This window comes from Lates calcarifer, linkage group LG13, assembly GCF_001640805.2.
Source record: "Lates calcarifer isolate ASB-BC8 linkage group LG13, TLL_Latcal_v3, whole genome shotgun sequence".
NCBI classification, from domain to species: domain Eukaryota; kingdom Metazoa; phylum Chordata; class Actinopteri; family Centropomidae; genus Lates; species Lates calcarifer.
In genome coordinates, this window is record NC_066845.1 from 4,834,063 (window position 1) to 4,859,588 (window position 25,526).

General features: G+C 40.9%; 2 protein-coding genes and 1 long non-coding RNA gene across 3 annotated transcripts in view; 1 reads left to right on the forward strand and 2 right to left on the reverse strand.

The window, feature by feature from the left end:
- Positions 1 to 954: 954 nt before the first annotated feature.
- Positions 955 to 2,337, reverse strand: LOC108897845 (lymphocyte antigen 6G). The gene is made up of 3 exons (XM_018697679.2): positions 2,104 to 2,337; positions 1,451 to 1,558; positions 955 to 1,260 (listed from the first exon to the last, which is right to left on the reverse strand). The coding sequence occupies exons 1-3, from the start codon at positions 2,147 to 2,149 to the stop codon at positions 1,106 to 1,108; spliced, it is 309 nt and encodes a 102-aa protein (XP_018553195.1). The 5' UTR covers positions 2,150 to 2,337; the 3' UTR covers positions 955 to 1,105.
- Positions 2,338 to 3,856: 1,519 nt separating this feature from the next.
- Positions 3,857 to 25,526, forward strand: part of msh3 (mutS homolog 3 (E. coli)) — a 36,797-nt gene continuing 15,127 nt past the window's right edge. The window contains 21 exon segments of the mRNA XM_018674214.2: positions 3,857 to 4,127; positions 4,265 to 4,382; positions 4,599 to 4,900; positions 5,437 to 5,670; positions 5,789 to 5,905; positions 6,001 to 6,118; positions 6,217 to 6,356; positions 7,275 to 7,441; positions 11,594 to 11,703; positions 11,871 to 11,985; positions 12,902 to 12,920; positions 12,922 to 12,987; positions 14,523 to 14,632; positions 16,698 to 16,830; positions 18,299 to 18,486; positions 19,641 to 19,809; positions 20,034 to 20,098; positions 20,451 to 20,567; positions 20,819 to 20,926; positions 21,871 to 21,985; positions 22,366 to 22,523. Of these exon segments, the coding sequence (XP_018529730.1) occupies positions 3,990 to 4,127; positions 4,265 to 4,382; positions 4,599 to 4,900; positions 5,437 to 5,670; positions 5,789 to 5,905; positions 6,001 to 6,118; positions 6,217 to 6,356; positions 7,275 to 7,441; positions 11,594 to 11,703; positions 11,871 to 11,985; positions 12,902 to 12,920; positions 12,922 to 12,987; positions 14,523 to 14,632; positions 16,698 to 16,830; positions 18,299 to 18,486; positions 19,641 to 19,809; positions 20,034 to 20,098; positions 20,451 to 20,567; positions 20,819 to 20,926; positions 21,871 to 21,985; positions 22,366 to 22,523 (2,807 nt within the window). The 5' untranslated portion in view covers positions 3,857 to 3,989.
- Positions 16,088 to 16,714, reverse strand: LOC108882000 (uncharacterized). Its single transcript, XR_001960717.1, has 2 exons — positions 16,630 to 16,714; positions 16,088 to 16,171 (listed from the first exon to the last, which is right to left on the reverse strand). It is a non-coding gene; the product is annotated as an uncharacterized LOC108882000 (long non-coding RNA).

Sequence of the window (25,526 nt, forward strand, 5' to 3'; positions counted from 1 at the left end):
TTAATTTCATCATGAAGCTTCCTCCCTGTTCCCTGTCTTTGTCATACAGACTTAGGCAAGTCAACAATTCATCATTTGCTATGTGTTGCACCCCTTAATTCCTGTTGTTACGCAATGCAAGCTTTCTTTTCTTATATGTATGTAATTTGCTACAAATTTTTACAAAATAGTAGATGTGACACCTTTCAAATTTATTCTTATGATAGTGTTGCCTCTCATAAATCATATTGTGATTTTTTTTTCCAAGAAAATGCAAGAATAGCATCAAGAAACTCCAAATTGTAGATGCATTTTTGCTACTGGTGGCCATGGATATTAAATTTAAAGAAGACTTTTCTATATTTTTAAAACAAATGAGAGTAATGTTGATATTTTTTGACCGTTTTGCAGAGACTGAGTGTGCTCAACAACAAAAATAATATGTCTTGCTGAGTACAAGTAAATGCAAAAGATGTTTTCACAAAACATGTTTTGACATTTTTCCGTTTATCTGCTTCAGATTCAGGGTTGTGATACTGTGCATGCTGGCTCACCACCTGCAATTTCCATGCACATCTCTTTCTGGTGCCCCAAGCATAGCCTCTATTGCCTAACAACAACCCAGCAACAACCCAATTATGTCTGCTGGAGCACTTTGTTGATCATCAGGTTCAACACCTAACCATATAATTTATTAATATCTCATGCTTATTTGTATTTCTACCCTGCTTTATCATTAATTTTTCTAATTAAAGCTTCATAACAAAGATTTTGTTTGTTGTAAATGACACAATAACATCTGTTGTCAGTCTGGTGTAGTTGGTCCAGGTTCAGGAGACATTATCAATCCACAGTTTTTACCACTGAAAAGTTGTTTATTCTATTGTACAAACTGAGTCAAAAAGTGCAGCACTGAGATAACACAATATTCTCAGCTGTAGCTGTGGAGAGAGGTGAAGAAATTAACCAATTCAATGGTCGCTCATATTGTGGTTTATTGAACAAACATTGATCTGTATTCATTGACAGCTTTTACATATTGAAAAATTGTTTATCCTTCCTGACTTATACAAATTTGGTAAGAGAAAGAAAGTAAAATATTTTCAGCTGTAGCTGTCCCAGAGCCTCAGAGAAACAGAGTGATGATGGCTGAGGACACCAGCAGGAGGATGACACTGGAACCAGTGGGTATGGCACTGTTACACAAGTCCCCCTCACAGCAATCCATGGCACCGACGCACGCCACGCTGGTTTGGCAACCCTTGGAAATCACGTTGTAACCTGCGAAACATGGATGGAAAACAGGGCCGGTTTTTGCTATGGGCAATGTGGGTGACCGCCCAGGGCGCAATCTATGTGCCAATGTAGCCAGGACCGCCTCTGATGGAAAAACTCTCAGAAATAACATGTGATGCCCTCATTCAGCAGAGAAACATATTGTATCAGCTGCTGATGTGAAAGAACAACTTACCTTCTACTTTGAGAGAGTAACAACGGTTGAAGATGACAGCACAAGATTTGGTGTCTGTGCAGGATTTAGGCTCAGTGGCTGTGCATGTGTAGCATCTCAATCCACAGGCTATACAGAGACACAGAACACAGCTGGTCAAGACATGCACCTATATCTTCTTATTTAAATTGCAGGTGTTTTGCAAGAAGACGCTGATCATCGGAGTTTGAAGAAATTCTCACTCTCAGAGAATTGTACGAGAACATGAAAAGGCAAGTTCAGAGAAAACGAAAAAAAGGTCTCAATATGAAACCGTCTGTGTGCACCCAGAATAAGTAAACGAAACTTAAGAGAGGGTGGTTGCCAGTGGTGTCTTATTTCTCTTGAACAAATGTTTACTTATTAAATAAAACGTTAGAGTACTTGGCCCTATCACGGTACTGAGTTTAAAGGAATAGTTTCACATTATATGGCCACAGAAACATGGTTTAGCAAAAGATCTTGGTTAGGGTCAAATAAGGAACTTCTCTAGCCCGACCTCTATGAAACCACAAATAGTTGCTCAGATGTCTGACATCACCTGCTTGTCGGGTTTTAACATAAACAACAACTTTTCTTTACATTAAAATGTTCAGTCGGGGCACATAAGCCTAGCTCAGCTGAGCCGTTCTTACCAGCAGACAGAGTCATGAACAGGACCAGAGCTCCATAAAGATGCATCCTGAGCGCAGAATTGAACAGATTGTTAATCAACCCTGTGAGGCAGAGAACTGGAGAGAGGCCGTCCTCTTTCAGCACAACTTCTTGGTCCTCTTTCAGGACTTGAACATTTGCATTTCCTCACAAAGACTCCTCCCAAGTGACCTGAATAACGTCAGCTCTCAATTGACCCCATTATCCCTGAGACCAACATGTGCCGTAACACTTTATGGAAAAGAAGGCAAGAATTTTATGCCCGTGTGAAATCAGCTGATGTAACAGAAAAAAAAAATCTCTGTCTGAACAAACACAGCAAAAGCACTTTCAATTCCCCTCTATGGTTCTTAAAATACATTCTGAATACATTCTGTTTTTCCATCAGACAGCCTTTGACCAGTCTACCACACATGTGGTCCGTTTGAAATGTTTAAAAAAAAAAAATAAAATAAAATAAAATCAGATTAGAATAATGCCTGACTAAATGAGCTATTATTGTTCAGCAGTGTCCTCTGAATACAATTTGTCCAGTTCAGTTCACTGAATTTTACAATGTATATAGGCTATGCTTTTTGTTTTCAGTTGATAAAATATGTAAAATCATGATGGAAAAGAGAAAATATAGTTCACATTTTAGGAAAATGACACTTGTCTGACTCTTCCTCTTGGAGTGATCTTTATTTGTCCAATTTATTTCAAATATGTTCATTATTGTATTATTATGTGTTTCTGGAATATTTTGAAATAATTTGACCACTACATTCATTTCTTCATTATATCCACTTGAGTATAACACAGTAACATCAAAACATATTTATATTTTTCACTATGACCTTTGTAGCATTGTTATAGTTGCGTTGCTTGTAAATGTCTAGGAATGCAACTCTGAAACCACGGTGGTGCGGCTCTTTCTAGCACATCCGGAAGTAAATTTTAAAAGTAAAAACGTAGCAAGATGAATACCGAGATGAGCCAAAAGAAGAAGTGGTCAGTGGTCAGTGTGCAGGGCCGGTTTTTGCTATGGGCAGTGTGGGCGACCGCCCAGGGCGCAATCTATGTGAGGACGCACGAGGGAGCGCCCTCACAAAAAAAAAAAAAAAAAAAAACTAACTTAAAACAAAACTCGCCAGTTTTCTAGACTACCGCTCATTTCCATGTCAAGTTAGTTATTGTCACGTCAATTTGCTGCTGAGAGTCATACAAGTTGTGTGTGTCCGAAGAGGAAGGGGGAGGGGGGCAGGAGATCAACTTGCGACTGCAGAGGCTGGCAAGGGGGAGGGGGGCGAGGGATAGACTGATGCCAGGCCACACAACACAAATTACTTTCAAGGGATGGTTCGCCCGGGGCGCAAATCTAGCCAGGACCGCCTCTGTCAGTGTGGCTATGATATAGTCTAGACTGAACCACTTCACATAATAGTTAGACAATGGCAGTGCATCCATTTCATGAAAATGTTTTTATCTGCAGTTGATTAGCTTGGTAAATGCAGCCTCAGAAAATATTCTTTAAAAGGTTCCTGCAGTGCATGAAAAACAAACATAACAAAACTTTTTCTTAACTCAAATAGGACTAGGTTTGTAAAAACAAGAGACGGACGTGGTCAAACAAACAAAAAAAAAGTAGTTTAATTTTGAAAGAAATAACCGGAAACCTTCCTATGTTGGCTTGGTTGACTTGACGCCATAGACTGTGAGTTTGACGCTGACTGCGTCATTTACGCGCCTGTGTGATCTCAGCACATGCGCCGCTATGTTTTGAAAAGCCGGGCAGCTGAAGCTAAAGCCTGGCGCAGCCCTCCCAGGTTCATTTATTTTTATATAAATATATTTCCACAATGTTTCTAAAGTAAGAGCAAATGAAAAGATGCCAAAGTCTCTGAAAAAGTCCTGCAGCTCTCAGACCTCCATTAGCAGGTACTTCGGAGGACTGAGCAGCAGCAGTGCCTCCAACAGTCAGTGTGGGATTAACCAGAATCCTGCGCACCAGCTTTCAAGAGGCAAGGTGAGGTGTGGGCTTCACTGGATATATCACACACACACACACACACACACACACACACACACACACACACACACACACAGGCTCAGATAACACGTTTAACTTGACAATGCTAAACACTGAACCTCCCTTTCCTGCAGCAGAAACTTTCCTCTGATGAAGATTGCGGGTTGCCAACAAAACGGGCAAAGCTTTCACTACAAGATGAGCAGGTGGAGGATTTGGACTGTGAATCTGCACCCGGTCAGAGCACTAAAGGTGAGCGTGCTAATCTCCACCAAAATCCACCAAGTGCTTTTCCACCCTCACACAGGTCACCCACTTCTCACCCATCTCCAGCTTCCAAAAGCATCAACTTTCTCCAAACTGCATGTGCAGTAATGTTAAATCCTGTAAGTGTGACAAAGTATAGATAAAGGCAGGAACAAATCCTCCTAATAATCATGCTTAATAATCTATTTCTTCTCTCCTCAGAGACAAAGCTAACATTGAGCCGAGGAGCAGGCGGCCTCTGCTCCTCCACCCTGGAGAAGCTGAAAGGCTTCACCTGCATGGCTGAGCCCAGTGCGAGGCACAGTGACACTGAGAGAGAGGAAAAGAAGGCAGATGGTGCTAGCAGTAAAATCTACATCCGAGGAAGCAGCGTTTTGCCTCCTCGAGACACTCCAGATCAACACAGCAACAAAAACAGGCTACAGCAGGCAGAGGATGAGCATGAGGATGAAGAGGAGGAGGATAAAGGAAAGGAGAGTTCAGGGTTGGCTGCTACGAAACAGGTACCCATCATACATGTTGACTCTATTACATAGCCGTCACTGGAGTGTGCTTTGGTTTGCTGGGATGAAGGTTGAAGCCCTCATGATGACAAACCTCTGAGGGAAAACCTTCAGGATGAGTTAAGCAGAATTTGCTGGTCAAAGGTCAAGACCGCTGTGACCTCACAAAACCATAACTGAAGAAATCACATGTTAATTATGACAAAATTTAATGCCTCACAGGATAAAGTACTACATGACTCAGGAGCTCTTGGAGAGATTGTGACTGTATTTCCTGCAACTTGTGTGGTTGGTGGAGGTATACAATTGTGAGGTGGTAATTCTAGAGAAACTCTCAGCATGCGTGTTTATCATACAATTTGATATTTGTTGGGCTACGGAACTAACAACAAATGAAAGATGAAGTAGTTAAGCTCTTCAGGGGAAATAAAGTTAGCATCAGATGGGTTTGAGTGTGAAACTGCCAAGAAGACAAAGAGACTTTTGTTTGGGTTAACTATTGAAAACTCAGTGTGACCATTTTTTTTCTTTTGTAGGGGTTCCTCTTGTCTCAGTTTGCAAAGTCAGGAAGAGGTGGAGGGAGAGGGGGAGGGGGAGGAAGGACTGCAGAGCTAAGTCCTCCGTCTGAGTCTAGCGCCCCCTCCAGACGCTCAAAAAGCATTTACACTCCCCTGGAACAGCAGGTGATCGAGCTGAAACAGCAGCATAAGGATGCCTTGTTGGCTGTGGAGTGTGGTTACAAGTACAGGTTTTTTGGAGAGGATGCAGAGGTGAGAAATATATGAAAAATGTCCACGTTAATGATGCAAGGAGGACATTAACATTATGAATCCAAAATATATTAAATACATTACTGAAATTCAATTCATGATGCATGTGTGTGAACAGATTGCTGCAAAGGAGCTGAACATCACCTGTCACCTGGATCATAACTTCATGACATGCAGCATCCCCACACACCGTCTGTTTGTTCACGTCAGACGGTTGGTGTCCCACGGACACAAGGTATGAAGTGTATTTTGCGTAATTGTTTGTAACAAATTCAAGCTGTTAAGAGCCATGTTGTTTCTGATTGCGACGTTATTGTATTTTATTTTTAGGTTGGTGTTGTTAAGCAGACAGAGACGTCAGCGATCAAGGCCTCAGGGGCCAATAGGAACACTCTGTTTACTCGTCAGCTCAGCGCTCTGTACACCAAGTCCACTCTGGTGGGAGAGGGTATCTTTATACATTGTGAACATCTGTGTGCATGTGTCCTTAAAACAGCCATTCCTGTCTCTGCATGTCCAAAGCTGTGTCCTTGACAATTGTTCAAGATGTAAACCCGGTCTGTAAACTGGGGAATGTGGAGGATGGGGATTGTGGGGATGTGGTGTTGGACCCTCCCGACAGCTTCCTGCTGTGTATCAGTGAGAACTGGGATAAACTGAAGAAGCAGCTCACTGTCGGGCTGGTGGTGAGTACGGAGAGTAGAAATTCATAAAAACTTGTGGTGTTAAACGTGTTAATCAGGTTGTTCAGTTTGAAGCAGATTAAGCTTAATCAGAATCAGAATCAGAATCAGAATTAATAGTTTATTTGAAAGTTAAAGAAAGGTTTCATCTCACCTTGTTTGTCATCACAAAATTAAGGTATTGTGTTGTTGTCGTACCCCCTTTCAGCTCATACCTAATTAACTCTCCCTCTAAAATCTGTAGCCTTTTAGATTAATGAAATTCTATCCCTTCCCTTTATTCGTCAGGTATTTGTTACACAGGATTAGCCAGAACCAGACATTCCCATGTAGTAACTTTATCTGTAGAGTTTTTCAGTTTCATTTCCAGAAAACGTAAGACATCACTATAACAATATTGCACGATTACAAATTCTGAAATAGAACACTGCCTAATCCATCCAACCCTGATATGGGCAATACATTTGACTCACAGCTGGGTTGTAAAGTAAAAAACACTTGTTGTTATTACCCTTTATTTGGTAACAGAATTACTTTATTGCATCATATGCATTGCCAACCTTTCACCATTTTTAAAACTTAGCCTCGACTTTGAAATCTTATTTACCTCATAATAACTTTGTTAATTTTTTTATGTTCCAGCTACAACAAGGTGAACTTTGAGCACAAGCTGTATTTCTGTGACATCATCTCATTTAGAATGAAGGCATCTCCATATGAAATTGAATGACCTACTTTTGTTTAAAAACACTGAGTCTTTATTATATGAGCAATGTGAAGGAGTTGTCTTATAGAAACATTACTTTACCCCTGAAATTCAGAGCAAAGGGTCAAGCACCACAAACAATAAATGTCTTACTACAGTATATGCACATGTATTCACTCTGTTACTTCATGTTATGAATGTGTTTGCGTATGTAGGCGGTCCAGCCCAGCACAGGAGACGTGTTACTGGACTGTTTTGCTGATGGTCAGTCTCGATCTGAGCTGGAGACTCGTGTCCTAAAGATCAACCCTGTGGAGATCCTGGTGCCCTCTGACCTCTCCGAACAAACCCTCAGACTTCTACAGAGCATCACTAATGCCAGGTAATCTCCTATCAGGACACTAGAGGGCAGTATAGGTCCATTTACTACAGTATACAAAAACTGAAGTGTTGAAGAGTGTGTGTGTGTGTGTGTGTGTGTGTGTGAGTGTGAGTGTGTGAGAGAGAGAGAGTGAGAGAGTTTAGTCTATTTTAGTCAGAGGGATTGTGTTTGTATTGCCCCAGGCAGGTAGACAGTTGTTTGGTCTGGAGTTCTCCGGGCTCAGTCTGGATGAGGAAATCAAGTGCCGACTCATATTGAGGTTTTGTGATAATGGCCCTCCGTACTCTGGGTACCTCTGCAGGGCTAAACAGGGTCCAACCAGTGCTTATCTATTTTAAAAGTTCATAGACTGACTTTCCACCCTAAACCAATGTTTCTATAATAGTTGTTTTACAAAGGAAACATTTGTCAGATGATGCATTAAGTCTATTTCATTGGCCAAACAAGTAAAGTAGTTATAAATGCTGGAAGAAAGTTAAAGTCAATAAAAGTGGGCTGGTGGCCCTGGAGGCCGCAGCAGGCTCTAATGTTGATAAATGTATTTGTGAGTCTTTTGGAGCTTTTTACTCAGGGTCAACAAAATAAATGATCGTTGCAGCTGCTGAGAAGTTACAGGATGCAAACTATAGACACATATAGGTAAAAAAATGTATCCTGGTCTTACAACTTAGCTTACATTTACTGTCCAACATTTACAGTCTACAAAATAACAGGTAGTAGTTGCTCATAACCAGAGAAGTGGAGGAAAAAGTATTGGTGTTGATATTATTAGCACCATCATGGTATAACACAACAATACATGTAAAGATCAAACATTTAAAATATAATTTTGCATAAATTGAACACTTTAGGTGTTAGACTAAGACTGCAGCTATTGTAATTAGTCAGATCAAGTGATAATCTTTCCATGTTGCAGCCTTTTTAATTCAAAATTTCCTCTTTTTGTTACTTTTCTTCCATTTCAACTCAATAGGGAAACATGAAGTAGTAATTTACTACCAGAGACTGCAACTCAGATGGCTGAAGCCGCATGTTAGCTTCAGATAAACCTTTGAATATATTTTTGTATTGAATAAGGTCTGTGGATTTTCTTCCCCATCACTGAAAATCACATTAGGAGAGAATCCTATAGGACTCCTCACAGTTAAGGTAACGCCATCATTTCAGGTGATGATAGAAATTTGGCAGCACTCAAATCATCCTAGTGATTAGCTCAGCATAAGAACATGACGTACAACAGGGAGTCGTCAGCCTTTATGTTGTACTAACAAGCTTCAATGACGTCTCTGATGCAAAAGCAGACTTTAATGCGAGCAGGCTGCTGTCTGAGCTGCAAGATCAAAAAAGTTCAACGCATTGTCCTTTGTTCATCGGCTGACTAATAGCGACTGGGGCAGCGACAGTGACACTGAACTGCTGTATTCCAGAAACCTGTTGCCTCCCATCGTGCTGTCATTTGGCTCATCTTCGCAGACAGTCTGCACCCAGCATGTTCACACCAGTGGGGACAGGGCCTCTGGAGGCTGCCAGTGATTGCATTATGCCGAGAAAATGAAACGTGGGAGTGGGAGGGAGTGGAGTGGATTAGATTAGAAGGGGATGCTAGAATAAATGGGAGGGATGTCTGCTGGTTTTGACTCCTTGATGAGGTACATTTCTCATTATTCACTTTTATTCAGTGGCTATTTTCTCTCCCTTCTCATTTTCCCCTTTGTTAAGATCTAATTCTAGAAATTTTTGTTCATTTGTATTCATTCCTCTCTCTCTTTTCCCCTCTCTTTGTCTCTTCCCCTCCTCCTTTTTACAGCTGTCCGTGTTGAGTGATTATAGTGGAGATGGGCCTGTAAAGGCCAGTCCAATTATTATGTTTGAACAGCACTGCTCTCTAGTGTTGTGCAGCCTGTATCATACAAATACAGGGCAGGTCTGTTCAACTCAAGACAATTTGTTACATTTATATTCACACACTATACTCAGCTGTGTGAGACCCTTTACAGATCACCACTGTTGGCTTCCTCCCAAGACATTTTTCTAGGTGATTAGTTTTTTTCTTCATCAGGCTCTTAAAGACACTTAAAATGCATAAATGATTCTGAAATAGATGTTTTGATGGATATTAGCATTGACATTTGTAAATGTTTTATTAATTTAACCAAAACCCATTAAAAAAATACAATGGCAAGATCCCCCCAGGTGAATGTTTAAAACAAGGGATTTTTGTTGCTTCTGACGTTAGCTCGACAACCTCCATGTCTCTGGGGTGGGCTGATGAGGTGGGCCCCAAGGCAACGGGATGTATGTGTGTCCATGGAGCGGCAGGTAATGAGTCCCTGGGAGGTTGGTAGTAGCTAGGTGCAGTATTAGTTGCTTTACTCATCCACAGCCTGGAGTCATGAGTCAGGATCAGAGCAGTGACGAGGATCAGAGCGACTGAAAAAGCTCACTGGCTGATGTTGTCAACGCAAACGTTCTCTGTCTCTTTGCTTTTCCAAAGATTTTAAGTCGATGACTGATGCCCTTGAAATTTAATAGTTCATCCTGGGTACATGGTAAGACAGCAAGCATCTGTCAGAATAGATCCACACGAGCGCACACACACATCAGACATAATTTGTGTATTTTATGTGTGTGTGTAGACTTAAATGGCCACTCTGAGAGATTCATATTCACCCTGCAGCTATAGAGACTAATCGAGCACCTTAATCTGTTGTGCACATTAACCTCTGATCTCTAGGTCTCAGCATTCTGATTTAACCTTTATCCACCTGTGTCTTTGATTGATTATGAGCGTCACAGTGCTGTGGACATTTATCGAAAAACAACAAAACAAAAAAACAAAAAAAAAAATCTCATTGCCTAAAGGAAGTGGTGTGCCACTTTTAAAATATGAAGCACCCTCCCCTTCAGATCCTCAGAGATGGACGAAACACAAATTACAGTTTAATAAAATTAAATTTGCAGTGCTCATTGTATTGAAAGATGGCATTTAATGGCATTTGATTAAATTTAATTTGTAGTGCTCATAGTATTGGAAAAAGGATGTTTGAGGTTTGCCTCGGCAGCTGAATTGTTACAGGGCACACCACATAGCTGCAACGTCCATGGTTTGACTCCCAGCCTGAGGGACCTTGTTGCATGTTGTGGATTTGCACAAAATGTTTTACAGATATTCATGGTTCCCAAAAGATGGATCCTAAAGACTTTGATTATCATGATGTTGATATTTGTGGTTTTGGGTGAAACATCTCTAGAAGGAGACATCTATGGCATCCAGATGATGAATTCTAATAACTTTCATGAGCACTTGATGCCTCCTCTAGCTAGCGCCATCATCAGGTTAAAATGTAGATTTGTCCAATATTATGATTCAAATGCCTGCAAAATTGAACACAGCACAAACCTCTGGTCAGTTGTTTGCATAAACTTGAACCAGCATCCGGCTTTGTAGTTTCCCAAGAAACTCATAACAGACTGAGACGTCCTAAACCCAAGATCACAATGCTGGGTCCTGTCAGGGGTTTGTAGAAACCCTCTGTTCCTGGATCAATATCTGCAAGCGTGGCTGTTCTTGTAAACCTCATAATATGGTTGAATTGACTGGTTAAATGATTTATGGTCGTAGATGCACTGCTGGCACAATATGCAGTCTATTGATCACACTATGCAGTCGTTGTTCTTAGTCCAGCCAGTGGCTGAAGTGAAAGATGATTCTTCTATGTGTGGTTGTGTGTCTGTTGTGTGTGTGTTGTGTGTGAGCATTAGGAAGCGGAAGAAAGAAAATGCTTCAGCACTGTGTCCAGAGCCATGTGCTTGCCTTGGTTGCCCTGGCAACAGCAGAGCGGACAAAGCAACCAAGTCCTTGAAAGCAGCAAAGCCTAGAGAGTGAATGGAACAATCGGGAGATGCAACGGAGCAACGGGGAGATGCAGGGGAAATGTGCTGTGTTTCAGTGTGTGAATGAGGTTTGCATGCGTGTGTGTGTTTGTAGAGTCTAGCTGAACAAAAGCACAGCTGGAACGTGCCGTGCTGCTGTGCCTAATTCTTGTCACAGAATGAAAAATAATCAGATATCAGGTGTTGTGTTCCCTTCACTGGTCTGTCTGTATATTCACAAGCATCACTGACCACTTGAATCAACGCTGCTCCCTCCAGTGCTCAGGCTGATGACCGAGTGAGAGTCGAGAAGAGGGACAGGGATGAGTTTGAGTTCACCTCTGCAATGAACACAGTCACCGAGTTCTACTGCCACACCCAGGAGAAAGGTGTATTTTCTTTTCAGATGTTTATCCCATATTCCCTTCAGTTACTCATATACTCTCATTGAGACCAAAACAGCCATTCACATGTAAAACACTGGATGCGTCTGAAGAGTTGGCTGTGTTTTATATTAGTGGAAATGTGGCATGTTTGCTGTGTGTGTCCCCTCCAGGCTCTCGCTCTCTGTCGGGTGTGGCGTCCTTGGAGAGCCCAGTGATCTGCTGTCTAGGGCCGCTCATCCAGTACCTCCAAGAATTCAACTTGGAGAGAGTTCTTAGAAGTGAAAGGTGCACACAAACCCCCGCACTCAAACAAACACATACACTTAGCAGCACAGGCTACAAGGTAAATCATTGTCAAGGGTTTCCGCTGGTGAATTCCTGGATCTATGTTTAATTTTGAGGTTTGGATTCCAGTTAGGAATGTGAGGTAATTTACACATTGCCCTACAGGAATATAACAGTATGTATTTCACATCTTATTTTACACAAGTGAAGTATTTATATTTTTCTCCTTTTACACCCTTCTGTAGAACTGCACCATCACAAGCAAAACCTATACTCACGTTTTTAGTTCCTGCAGTTTTAAACAATAAAGTAGTTTCCAGTCTGCTTTGTGGCTTGCATAACACTTGACTTTAGGAGTCATGTGACATTTAAATGAAATGATTTTTATCTCCAGTTTTCTGCTCCTGATATTTGAATTGATATTTGACACTATGACATTCTCAAACATTACATATAATTAAGTATTGTTCGAGAGGTTGTAAGGTAACGCCTATGCTGTCACTTATTCGTCAGCAGATTAGTTCTGCTTCAGAAACACTGCAGGGTTAATGTGAGAAAATGATTCTGAAAATGACCTCTTTAGATAAAACACAGTGATGGACTGTGTCTTCAGTTTGAAAGGGTTAGTTGCACCATTGTACAACTTAAAGGGGTGTTTTATAATGTGTTCTACAACATATTTCACTCTTGGACTCTTGGACTAAAGTGCAACTTTTAGTTTGTTCTCTACCCCATTTACAACTATTTACAAATTGAACACCAAGATTTTACACGTCAAAGAGCCATATTTCAGTCAAAGAACTGGTTTGATTTGAGTTAGAAAAGTTGTGGAATTATTTTAAAACCTTTTCCTAATTAAAAAAATGCTACTCACATTATGCTGCTGTATTGTAATAATATTTTGTTCTCCATACAGCTCATTTCGACGTCTGTCCCTGTGAGTCTGAGGGTATGATACTCAGTGCTGCCACCCTCAGGAACCTGGAAATCCTCAACAATCAGGTATAAGCACATCTCAGTTGGCTGTTTACACTGCACCATACTGTACAATCCTCTAGTGTTCACTAATTGCTAAACAGAAACATCTGCACTCTATCTTTGGCTTGGCGAGGAAAATTCTGTTTTTCATTTTAGATAGAGCCAAGTCTTAAGCCTCATGTCTGTGTAGGGAGTCATGTTACAGGTCTTTAAGCTCTCTCGATACTGACAATTAGTCAGACACATCATCTGAACATTTATACATTTATAGTGTATTTTACATAGCTGAGACTGAGTCTTTTTTATAAAGAGGCCTAATCACTGCATTCACATTGTGTGTGACAATGCATGTCTCTACGAACATCCATCATCCTCAGTTAGTTACTCGTAGTTGACACTATGAGCATGTTAGCATGTTGATGCTAAATGCTGATCCTATGCTAACATGCTAACATGCCTACATACAACCTCACAGAACTGCTAGCATGGCTATAGACTCTATTATTCCAGGTCAAAATTTGAAACTTGATTGCCATCACTCTCAAGTATGAAGTCAAGTCAAGTCTTAAGGGAGTTAAGTCTACTAGCTCCTGTGGGAAATATTTGGTTCTTTAGCTGCTAATTGCTTCTCTATGTTCACCAGCTACTGCGTTACTGTGTCTTTCTACAGTTTGGTACTGAACGTAGTGAGAGTAGTGAGAGTGAATCAAGTTACAGACCTGACACTCCGCATTGACTTTCACATTGTTTCATTGCTTTGACCTTGTCCCTTCATACATAGTTATTTTTGAAATATCACAGCCACTTTATGTTAAGTCTCAAGTTCTCATTTTTGTGACCTAAGTTTGACTCGAGTCAAAGTCTCAAATCTGCTGCTTTGGCTAGAACCAGGTCAAGAGAGACTGCTGAACAGAAGTGTGTGCCAGTGGTAATTTACCACACAGGAAAAGTGGACGTGAAGCTTGAGTGTATGCTACATTCACTTCAGTACTAAAAGCCCACGGATTATACTGCTTTACTTGAGTTTCCTTTTTGCCGAGCTTTCAACAGAGAACACTGTCAGCAGCCAGCCAGATAGAAATGTCACCAGGTAGATGGACATCTTCCAGTGTGAATACTTTTTTATATATGTAACGACAACTTTGCACATGGTTTTTGTACAACTTGAAGAAATCAGCCAGTTGAACAGTGGACTGTAAAAATTTAATGCGTGAGATAAACTGAAGAAAATGTTCGGTCACTAGTCAGGCTTGCGTGGGTGACGGCTCAAAAGTTCAGCACGACTCTGCTGCTGTGGCGTGTGTGTGAGACAAGCAGACTTCCTGCACAGTACACACACACATACATCTGTCACACTTGGGAGTTCAAGCCCAAGTCAAGTCTTTTCACCTGACCGCCTGCGGCTTCCATCACCTGCTCACTTCTTACATTACTAATGTCACAGTAGCATTTTCTACCTATTTGAAATAACAGTGCTGGATTTTGTCATGATATACAAGCTGAATGTGTGTATTACTGTGTGTGTAAGCTGTTTTTTGTGTGTGTTGTTTCAATGACAGACAGATGGTGGTGTGAAGGGCAGTCTGTTGTGGGTGTTGGACCACACTTGCACTCCGTTTGGGAGGAGACTGATGAGGAAGTGGGTGAGCCAACCCCTCACAGACCCGCAGTGAGTACAGGACACCCTCTGACCTCTGATGAAGCACGACTGTTCTTTCTCTGTTCTTTTCAGTAAACTTCACAGTGCTGCAAAATAAATCTAAACACCAGGTGTTTGTCTTCTCTTTGCCATGGTGAGGGAACTTTCTTGTGCCAAATTAAACCTCTCAGGCAGCATTTATGCACCTTCATGTCACATGGTAGAAATGAGAGAGTAGGTTAAAAATGCCATGTATTGACATTATAGCCCCTGACAGATCAATCTTTGAGTCTCAGTCACATCCACCTTATTAAAGTCTAGGTCAGCTATATCTGTGAATTCAGCAAAATCCAAATTTCTCATCTCTTATTACAACTTGAATGCTGATGTGAACCCCACACTGCAATATGATGTGAACACAGCAGTACTCCCAATGCTGTATACCACTCAGAAAAACTGTACTTGTTATGTGGTTTTGTCAGGATTTAGGTTGAAGGTGGTTAAGGTTAGAGTTGTTGCAGTGTTGTTTGTATTTTTAGTTGCCTTTACCAAAAAAACAATTTCCTCCTGTGGGACGATAAAGATGTGACCTGACTGATTTTGAGTTTGCACACAGCACCACCCGAGAGGCAGAGCTTAGGGTAAAAAGGTCAGGTCCATTTATCTTTTCATTAATTTCAGCACTTCTTGTTTGACTGTGACACACTGGGACAAAGAGCAGAAGTGCATAATTCCTCCAGAGTTATTATTCAGTATATGTGAATAAATACAGTGCCAGGACCAAAAATAATACAAATAAGTATCAGAAGGCACCATTAATTAGACATACTCCTACTTAAAATATGTTTTCAATCACTGCCATTTTGAAGAATAATGTATTGAATTAGTTTCTACTCTTACTTGCATAAATGAGCTTCACAAGTCACATGACTGTTAATAGAAATTATCCCCACATCCCATTTTTTGTTTCTGATGTTTTCATGATGTATTAATGCTTTTAATGAAATGCTCCAGTGTCGCATTTAAGTAAACATTGTAAGAGAGGATGTAGGAAAGCACCCATAATGTTAACACTTATTTTATTTTTCACTCAGTAGAGCAGCTGCTCTTCTTTTCAGAAACACTGCAGGGTGAAAACACACATAAAAAGCTGAAACTGACTCACAGCACTTCTGCTCCACACAACCCCTCAGTTCTGATACTGCAGTGCTATTCCATTTCTCTTCTCTGCATTGTAATTTTGTTATCCACATATTGATTGTACGAGTATTTTCTTTCCGTGTGTGTGGCCCTCCCTCTCCCCCCTGTGCAGGGATTATAGCTGTGGATTGGGCGCTGCACTCAGATTATACAGATAGCTCCTCTACAGAATTTCAACATCAGTAAAACCCAGATTACACCCAGCCACATTAATTCCAAGACACACATTACACGGCAACTCATACACATGTGCATACACAGACACGCAAAAAAATTATACATTAATGATGGGAGTGTGAGTATGAAGTCCATTTATTACATAACTAAGCTTGTCTTGATCTGCTTTTCCAGTCCATTTTCCCTGGATGTCTGTAATTTAAACATCAAGACAAATGTTAAAAGGGTGTTAACATTTGTTGAAATAGTTTTTATAATCCTCTTAAACTCTTACCATCAATATTTAACCTGTCCACATTGTAAAATGCACTATAAAAATGATTTAACTCAATAAACATATTTTAAAACTCTTAGTATCTGCCCTGTCTCCAGAGAGAATATGCCAGAGATCCCATTTAGTAATAGGAAAACGCACAAGCTGAAGTAATTGAACTTGCTATAGATATCACTGCAATCACCTCTTTGAACAGCACATCTCTGAACTTATGAAGAAGCCAATCAGTCGCAATTTAGCAGTTATTTCTTCTAAGTTCAAAACACCTTTCTTTAAAAAAGCAGCTCTCACTCAAGACTGATTCAGCCCTCCACGTGACACATTTCTTTTGCTGATGGGAAATGGGACGAGCATTTTGATCTCTTTAACTCTTTACCTTCCTTCTTGTCTTCCTAATTTCTGTGCTTCTTTCTTTCTTTCCTTCTTTTTCTTCCGTGAACTCAGATCCGTCTCAGAGCGGCAGGATGCTGTGCAGGAGATCTTAGAGTCGGACTCTCTCACTTTGAACTCCACCAGATCCCTGTTGTCACATTTGCCTGACCTGGAGAGAGGCATCTGCAGCATATATCACAAAAAGGTAAAAAGTAATGAAACTGGTCGGAGGATGGCACATGAGACTGACATAGTCGCCTCCAATCACACACACACCTCTGGCTGAAAATAATATCGGTTACATTTTCATTTTACCCATTGTCTCAAACTGAGATCTGTGGGTGTGGTGAAATAGTTTAAAACTGACAAGTCTGGTACAAAGGTGGTAAAATGGCAGGCCTCATTCTCCTCCCTGTTTTGCATGAAAATCAAAACCAAGACATTTTCTCTCTCTCTCTGTCACCTTCTTTCTCTCTCACTTGCTCTCTTTTATGGCATGCCTGTTGATTAACAACAGGGAGCAGTCGCCTCAGTGGCACTTACCTGATTGTCTGAGACAATCTCATTTCCCATCGGACCCATCTTTGAAATGTCAGAATGTCAGAAGGCTTCATCCCACCCGTGTGTGTGTGTGTGTGTGTGTGTGTGGTGTGTGTGTGTGTGCGTGTGCGTGTGTGCGTGTGTGTGTGTTGTGCGGAGATGAGAGAGGCTCTCTGGTCTTGATGGCTTGTTTCATGTTCAACTTTCTGACTCCTTCATATATTGTTAAAAGAAAATGATCAAATGTTACCCCACACAGACACACACACACATGCACACATGCACATGCACAGGGCCCTTAATTGTCATTTTGCCCATCTGTAGATAAATGGGCCTGTGTGTAATGGCCTGTGTCTCCTTGGCTCCACTGACATAATGAGAGGGAGGGCACACTTATGGTCTCCAGTCACTGTCTGTTTGGGTTCATAAAAGAGCAACAAGGGGGCAGACATGGGGGGGGGGCATTAAAACTGCAGCATTTGATAAATACCATAAACCATCCTCAGTGTGACTCTCATTAACCTTTCATGACTTGATACGATACTGTGACATCACTAATGGCTATATGGAGTCGATATAATCTACAATATCACCTCTCTTCAGAGGTGAAATGCTGAGCATTGATTAGTCATTAGGTTGATTTCATCTTAAATGATCGCCAGTGTTATTTTTACAGCCGCAGCATTGATCTTACAGAAACATAAAACTGTGCCTGCTATGTATTAGATTATATAGCTATGTGTCCCATATTGTGGTTGTCATCGATTACCAAAACAGCTGAAATTTACACAAATTGGAATAGATTAATGGCAGCATCTGCTTATAACTGAGCCACAGTCATCTTCTCTGAGTGCGATGATAAATGTGAATAAAGAAATCAGGAAGAAATCAGTGCCTGAAGTGCTGAATAAATCCAGCGAAGCAGCTGTGATATTTATTTATTATTTTTTGGAGGGGTGCAGATGAGATTTAGTGACCTAATGTCACTGGTTTACAAAAAGCACTCAGTACTCTTTCTCTCTCTCTCTCTCACACACACAAACATACACACACACACAAAGCAGTGAAGAGCTGCTCAACCATTTACGCTTCATCAGATCTCATGCATATCTTTGTGTGTGTGTGTGTTCCAGTCTTCCACACAGGAGTTTTACCTCATTAGTAGCAGTCTGTCTCGCCTGGGGCTGGAACTGCAGGCCTTGCTCCCAGCCATCCAGTCACAGATCAGCTCGACGCTGCTCCGAGGCCTCTTGTTGGACACTCCTGATCTGCTGGCTCCAGCACACAGCTTTCTCAAAGTGCTCAATGAAAAGGCGGCCAAGTGAGTATCCAGCAGCATGAAAAAGAGGCATCTGGAGGTGAAAGAGGAAAAACTGAGTATTTTGCATGAGCAGCTATACAAAAAAAAAAAAAATCAATATGATACAATCAATGCAATAGTATTGGACCATAGCGTTAGCATAGCACAGAACAGTGGCAATCATGCTGAATTTTCATTCAGAAGTCAGGGAGGAATGATTTGTACCCAAAATAGTCAATTGGTTTGAACTCAAATTTCAATTTGAACAAAGCTTCATGAGTGACTTATATGTTTTTACCTAGAATGTTATAGTCTTTAACACTTTGTCTAAGTTATTTTTATTGTTCATTACAGAAGTATATAGTCAATCATGTCAGTATTATATCATTTAAATTCCTTTGTGGTTGATATAGAGTGCAGGGCTGTAACTAAGCGTTACTTTCATTATGGATTTATTTGTTGCTTTTTTAACAGATGAATTGTTTTGTCTACAAAACATCAGAAAATCACTGAAAAATGTCCATTACCATTTCTCAAAGCCCAAGGCCAGCAAGAGTTTTATTATAAAAAAAAATGTGAAAATGAAAATCCTCTGACATGAGCTAGTTGGAGACATTTTCTCTTGACAAGTGACTTAAAATTGATGTGTTATTATCAAAACTGTTGTTAAAGAAAATATTTTTTTAACATCAAAATTAAGAAAATGAGAACTTTCAAGCAGCAACTTTCAATGATTTTATTTTGAATATTTTTACATGGATGTAGATACCAGACATTGTATTTGAATAAATACATTTTAATACCTTGGTTTGTTAAAGATAGATGCTTAAATCTCTTCTGGTTGGGACACTGGTGTCTTTTTGACCCCTCTATATTGGATTTATTTTGATTTAAAGCCCTTATGGTCATATGTTAATCTGGGAATCAGAAAAACACACCACAGTATCACAAAACTGGGCGCAGAAATACAACGCAGTGATGTTAGATGCCTGCTGTCACTCCACATAATGTATAGTCAACAGTTGGCATGGAGCACCAGGGTGATGGACCTCCTAAGTGTTAAGTGACACATGGATGATTTTTTTTCCTTCAGTTTTTACTACTGAAGAATCAGGCTGACCAGCAGGCTCACGTCTCAGAAAATGTCTCACAGTTTGTATGATGTAATTTTGTAGGTTGGGGAACAAGACAGAACTGTTCTCAGATCTGTCCGGCTTCCCGGTGCTGCAGGAAAGGAGGGAGCAGATCCAGGCCGTCCTCGATGAGATTCAAGACCACCGCAAAGAAATTCGACTGACGCTGAAAGCCCCCGCGCTCGACTACACAAGTGTCTCTGGACAGGAGGTACTGTCTGTGTGTGTGTGTTTGAGGCTGAGAGTGAAAGACAGGTGGGAGGAGATTGATGGCCCGCTTTGGGTGAAAGACTGACTCACCACAATGATCTGATTTCTGTGTGTTGTATCAGTGTGTGTGTGTCAGTTTTAATCAAAAGTGACACATTATTTTGTCCGTCTGCTCTGGTCTTATTCATCAAAGTCTTCCTTCTCCTCTTCCTCCTCTGCCCTCAGTTTCTGATTGAGGTGAAGAACTCGCTGTCGTCCACTGTTCCACCTGACTGGGTCAAAATCAGCAGGTGAGCTCACAGTCTCAACACACACACATGCAAGACAAACGCACACAGTCACCAGCACTTTTGTCAGTTTTTCTGAAATGATATAACAGTGGCACTGACAGTCTTTTTAAATTTTGCTCTGTGGTTTTAAATATCACTCTGAGCTAACTACCATGCTGTCTAGCTTGAGCTGTGTAACTCTGAGGAAATAGATTTTTTTCACTGAACGGTGTAATGGGGGAGCGTGATATGTTATGCATTGTCTCTAGAGCACTTAAGATAGCAAATCAGTGATTGAAAAAGTTGCTCGCTTTAATCCGTTCTGTGCTCTGCCTCCTCCGCCTCACCTCTTTCCCCCCCTTCTCCTCCTCAGCACCAAGGCAGTCAGCAGATATCACTCTCCTTTCCTGGTGGAGCGCTACAAGAAGCTGCTGCAGCTCCGGGAGCAGCTGCTGCTGGATTGCCAGAGGGAGTGGACCAATTTCCTCGAGTATGACAAGACACTTGCATCCAAACATATACCTGATCATGAATTCCCAACGAGGAACTGCTAAAAACTTGTCAGTCTCTGGTTCAGAGAGATGCCTCCGCAGCTGCCTGTTGGAATAAGTCAGTTTTAGTCAAGAGCGGCGTCAGTGGCGTCTACTCTGAACGCAGTACGCACTTACCTTAATTTACACTTGAAAATCTTTTTCCTCTCCCTCGCTGTTTCTCTCTCTCTCTATCTCTCCCTCTCTGTAGTCAGTTTGGGGAGCACTATCACACCATGAAAAGGGCTATTAGTCACCTAGCAACCATGGATTGTCTCTTTTCATTGGCTGAGGTGGCTAAACAAGGGGACTATTGCAGGTGATGTCCTCTCATGATGACCGTAAATATTGGTGTTTGTGTGTAAGGTTGTATTGTGTGTGTGCATGTGTATGTGTGAGCGTGTGTGTGGGTGTCCTGTGTCGTGTCCTATAGTCTCAGACAGGCTGTGTGTGGGAGTGTGCACTGGGCTCAGCAGTGTGCTCAGCCAGAACGCCAACATCTCTCCCACTCACACACGCGCACACGTACACACACACACACACACACACACACACACACATACACCTTTACATGTATTGTCTATTTCTACACTAGTATTTTAGGTTTACTTCTATCTGTGTGTTAGTACTGCAGGTCCCCTTTTTCGTAGTTTGTGGAGATTTATACCTTTTTTTTCTTTAACTCTTTTTATTATTTTTGTCATTGCTCTTTAATTCATTTAAGGAAAGCAGGCATTTACTGTTCTGTGTGCGTGTGTGTTACTTTAATAAATAGAGCATGCCCGACGCAATAGCAGGCCTATTTGTTATTGGCCAGTAATGGGTTAGCACAGATACATCATGTGTGTGAATTTTGGCAGATAGAGAAAAAATAAATGCAGAGCACTAAACTACAGTGATAAATGCCTTATTTTAAATAATTTCAATTTCAGATATGTTTAAAATCCAAACTTAAATGTTACTATTTACTTTTACTGTCACATTTGATAGTAGAATATTGTTTACATGTTAAATATGTGAACTCAAATGTGGCACGTTTTTGGAATGAAATATCAGTGTATATATTTTTATCCCTTATTTTCATTCTTTAGAATCTGTATCATCCTCTAATATCTATACAGTAAATAAAGCAGAAAGGGAAAACTGGTCTACACAATGTTATAGTCTCAGTGTCAGTTGTAATAATTATGCTATCTTCTGTGTTTGGTGTGTATGAATGTGTGTTATTGTATGTGCCAAACTGAGTGTTTTCTCTGTGTTCAGACCGGAGGTGTGCGAAAATCAGCGTCAGATCATGATCAGGGACGGCAGACACCCTGCTATAGACTTACTGATGGGAGAGCACAACCAGTATGTGCCCAACCAGACTGAACTACAGGTACACACACGCAGACACAGGCTTATTCAGATGGCTTTGATACAAAGTTGAGCCAAAACACACACATTATGGGCCTGCTCACTAACTCATTGAGACAGTTCTGAAACAAAATTGCAACAGCACACATAGAGACATGCTCTCACACATATAAATACACAATACACCACATGTACACACACACTTCCTCGCTCAGTGCTGGAGTGGGTGTAGGTTAATCTTGCAACAGAAGCACAAGCCAGTAGGAAGAGAAGCCAAGCTTTCAATCCACCCACCTCCTCAGCTGTGCAGGACAGCATGCAAATATCTTATTCTGTCTCTCTCCTCATTCGCCTTCTGTCTGTGTCACTGTTATTATTCTCTCCTCCTCTCCTCTGTAACAGGGTGATGCTAGGAGAACCATGATAATCACTGGTCCTAATATGGGGGGTAAGAGCTCCTACATCCGCCAAGTGGCCCTGATCTGTGTTATGGCTCAGATGGGCTCCTACGTCCCAGCCTCTGAGGCCCGTCTGGGCATACTGGATGGCATTTACACCAGGTATGAACACAAGCCCATGTGAAGTCTCCCTCTGAATCTGTGATAGCTGTGAATTTCAGTAAACAGCGTAGCGAGACAGAAATGATAACAAACTGCATATGATGACCTGCTGGCAATGACCAGCACAGTGCAATTTAAGAGTTTTATTCAGACAAATTTTCAGTGTTCATGACAAACAATCACTTTAACTCATGTGCAAACACATTTAACAGGGCGAGGTCCATTACCAGAAATTAAGCCACAAACATGAACAATGAACATATTGAAATGACAAAAAGGAGACATTTCTACCTGTCTGGCCACATGATGAATACAAGAAGGGGGGAACACGGAAACACTGCACATTTACACAAATTAAAGAGTAAAGAGTAGAGTTAAGAGTAAATATTAAAGAGTAATATTCTTCTGAAAAAGTGCTCCATCTGAAATCTTGTGAGAGCTGCAGGAATTAACTGAAAATAAAAAACTGTTTATTTGTACTTTGGACAAACGGGCACTTTTTTATGAATCTGCTTGTGAATTGGCTTCATCAAGCAGTTCGGATTTTATGGAAACAAGAGATGAATAAAAGCAATCATTTGATGCAGAAGAAGTGGACACAGCTCATATGTAACAGTCTACTGGGGACATCAGTGTGTAGATGTTTGCCTGGCTGGCACATTGAGGATGAGACAGTCCATTGTGTAAAAGTAGCACAAAAATGCCATTGCAGCTTTGCTTTATTTTTATCAACGGACAGACAGACACACACTCAAGAAGTGATACCTGAGTGACTCTTTGTCCTCGTTGACAGGAAGACGAGGATAGTGACCATGACAACACCAATGGCGCACAACGCACTTTCACCTCTGCACATTCTTTCTTATTAGTCCAATTAAACATTAGGACACTGGGAGGAAGTGAGAATTTTTTGTTATCTCCACAGTAACAAACACCTCATTCACCTGTGTCATCATCTGTGACATGGTCAAGATTATTTTTAGGAGCAGGAGTAATCCCATCTAATCCCATTGTGTTCCTCACCTCACAGGAGGAGGTGCATAAGGATGAAAAAAAAAATTGAACAAGAGCTGTTTGACAAGGCCGGCTCCATTGTTCTGTCATTGTTTGGTACGATGAGGCTCTGTATCGTAGGAACCCTCAGACAATAAGGCTTTGTGGGAGAAGATCATTCTTTGCCGCTGATGATTATTCTCATTATGATGAGAGTAGCATTAAGCTCTGCATGTAGTTTCCAGTCCTGACTACATATTAGTGTGGAACACAGGCCAATATATGGTCTCTGTTATTCTGCCTCTGCTGCACTATGTGATTAGACCTAATGGCTTGCAGATGTGTGTAATTGTCTTTTTTGTGGGTTTAAGCATGTTCTTATGTATTAACCCAGAGGGAGCCAGCGACTTGTCAGCACACCAAAACTATGTGTGTGTGTTTGTGTCCGTGTGTGTGCGTCCTTGAGAGAAAGAGTTGGAGGGTTTTAGACTTCATATTAGTGTAATGAGGTGATTTTGGCTGGTCCACACGTCTGTAAGACTCTACTTTAGGGTTAATGCTTGGACTTGGGGTTATTAGACTAACAGGTTGGGTAAGTTTGAGTGAACAGAAATAAGGAACTGATAATAAAACGTGGAGATCATATATTTTATCATCTTAGAAGCTGAAAACAAAAAAACAAGAAGATTTAAAGTCAACTGAAATCAAGTTATAATTGAATAAGCTTACATTATAGAAGTGTTTTTTAAAAATCTTGGAATTATTTACTTTGATTTTAAAAACTAAATACTTAAATACTGCTAAAACCAGCAAAACACATTGTTTATTAAATCTGAAGGATGTAATCAGATAATCAGAATCCTATTTGTGATTTTCCCCTTGTCTGTTAAGATTCTCAGTTGTACAGGTCATGGTTTGTGGTCACTTAGTCACTTACTTTGACTGCCTTCCTATAGCACTGTTTTCATCCTTGTTTTTTTTTACTTTTTATTATCTCAGTCAGTTCCTGAGTTTTTTTTCATAACCAAACTATTTTTATTTTGTTATAAACTAAAGTAATCCATGTGTTCTTTCAGCATGAAACAACAGCTTTTAGGAACACGGGGACATAAATCTGAGTGAAATTTCATTTAAACTGCACCTTAAAGCCCTACATCACCACGGTGCCCCAGTTGATCTGTTTTTTATAAAAATGTGGATGTTTCGAGAAAAAAACAGTCAAGTAATACAGCACCATGCATGTGTGTGCTTTGTTCTGGTCTCTGATTGGGGTTGGAGGTTAATACTGTATGGTCTCTATCTCTCAAACAAAAAAAAGCATTTTATAGCTAATTAATGTGCACAGAGAAAACGAACACGCAGCCACACAGTATCCGCTGTCCTCTCTTCACCTCCTCCGTTACCTCAGTCGTCCTATCTGTTTCTAATTGCACTGCTCGGCCTCCCTCTTATCACTGAATGTAAGATCCTGAGGAGAATCGGTCTTGATAATAAACGCTCAATCAATCCCCACCGCTGTGTCAAGCTTAATAGACGCAGCGGTGGGAATTGCTTCATCTTGTGTGTGTGAGATGTTTTGTATTTTATGAGTGAGAGGGAGACAGACTCAGTGTGCGAGCGTGTGAGTTTTACCAGGGTGGAATAAGCAGACTTTGTGAGTTGGGGGTAATGAGATGGTGCGTAGGCGCCTAATGGGATATCCTGCCTGAACTGATGCAGGTGATTGATTATCTATGAGGATAAAGTGAATAATCTGGGGATTGGTTTAAAGCTGCGTGCCGCATCATAGAGTCTGCATATGTGTACGTGCACATGTGCAGCTGCTGTGTGTGTGTGTTTTCTCGTCGGTATTGAGTCCTGAAGGTTATAGAGCACATTCTTCCATCCCTACATGGTTGTTATGGAAACAGCAAAAGGAAGCAGAATGTAAAAGTGTGTTTTGAAAAGGACCTTTAATCGACCATGGACTCCAAGCAGTGATTATACTGTGTTTTAGTAAAGTCTTTCACA

Excerpts from the sequence above, each read along its gene's own strand:
- LOC108897845 (XM_018697679.2), bottom strand. The coding sequence starts at position 2,149 with ATGCATCTTTATGGAGCTCTGGTCCTGTTCATGACTCTGTCTGCTG. Across the intron at positions 1,559-2,103 it reads GTTCATGACTCTGTCTGCTG|CCTGTGGATTGAGATGCTAC; the intron begins GTAAGAACGGCT and ends GTCTCTGTATAG. Across the intron at positions 1,261-1,450 it reads TTACTCTCTCAAAGTAGAAG|GTTACAACGTGATTTCCAAG; the intron begins GTAAGTTGTTCT and ends CATGTTTCGCAG.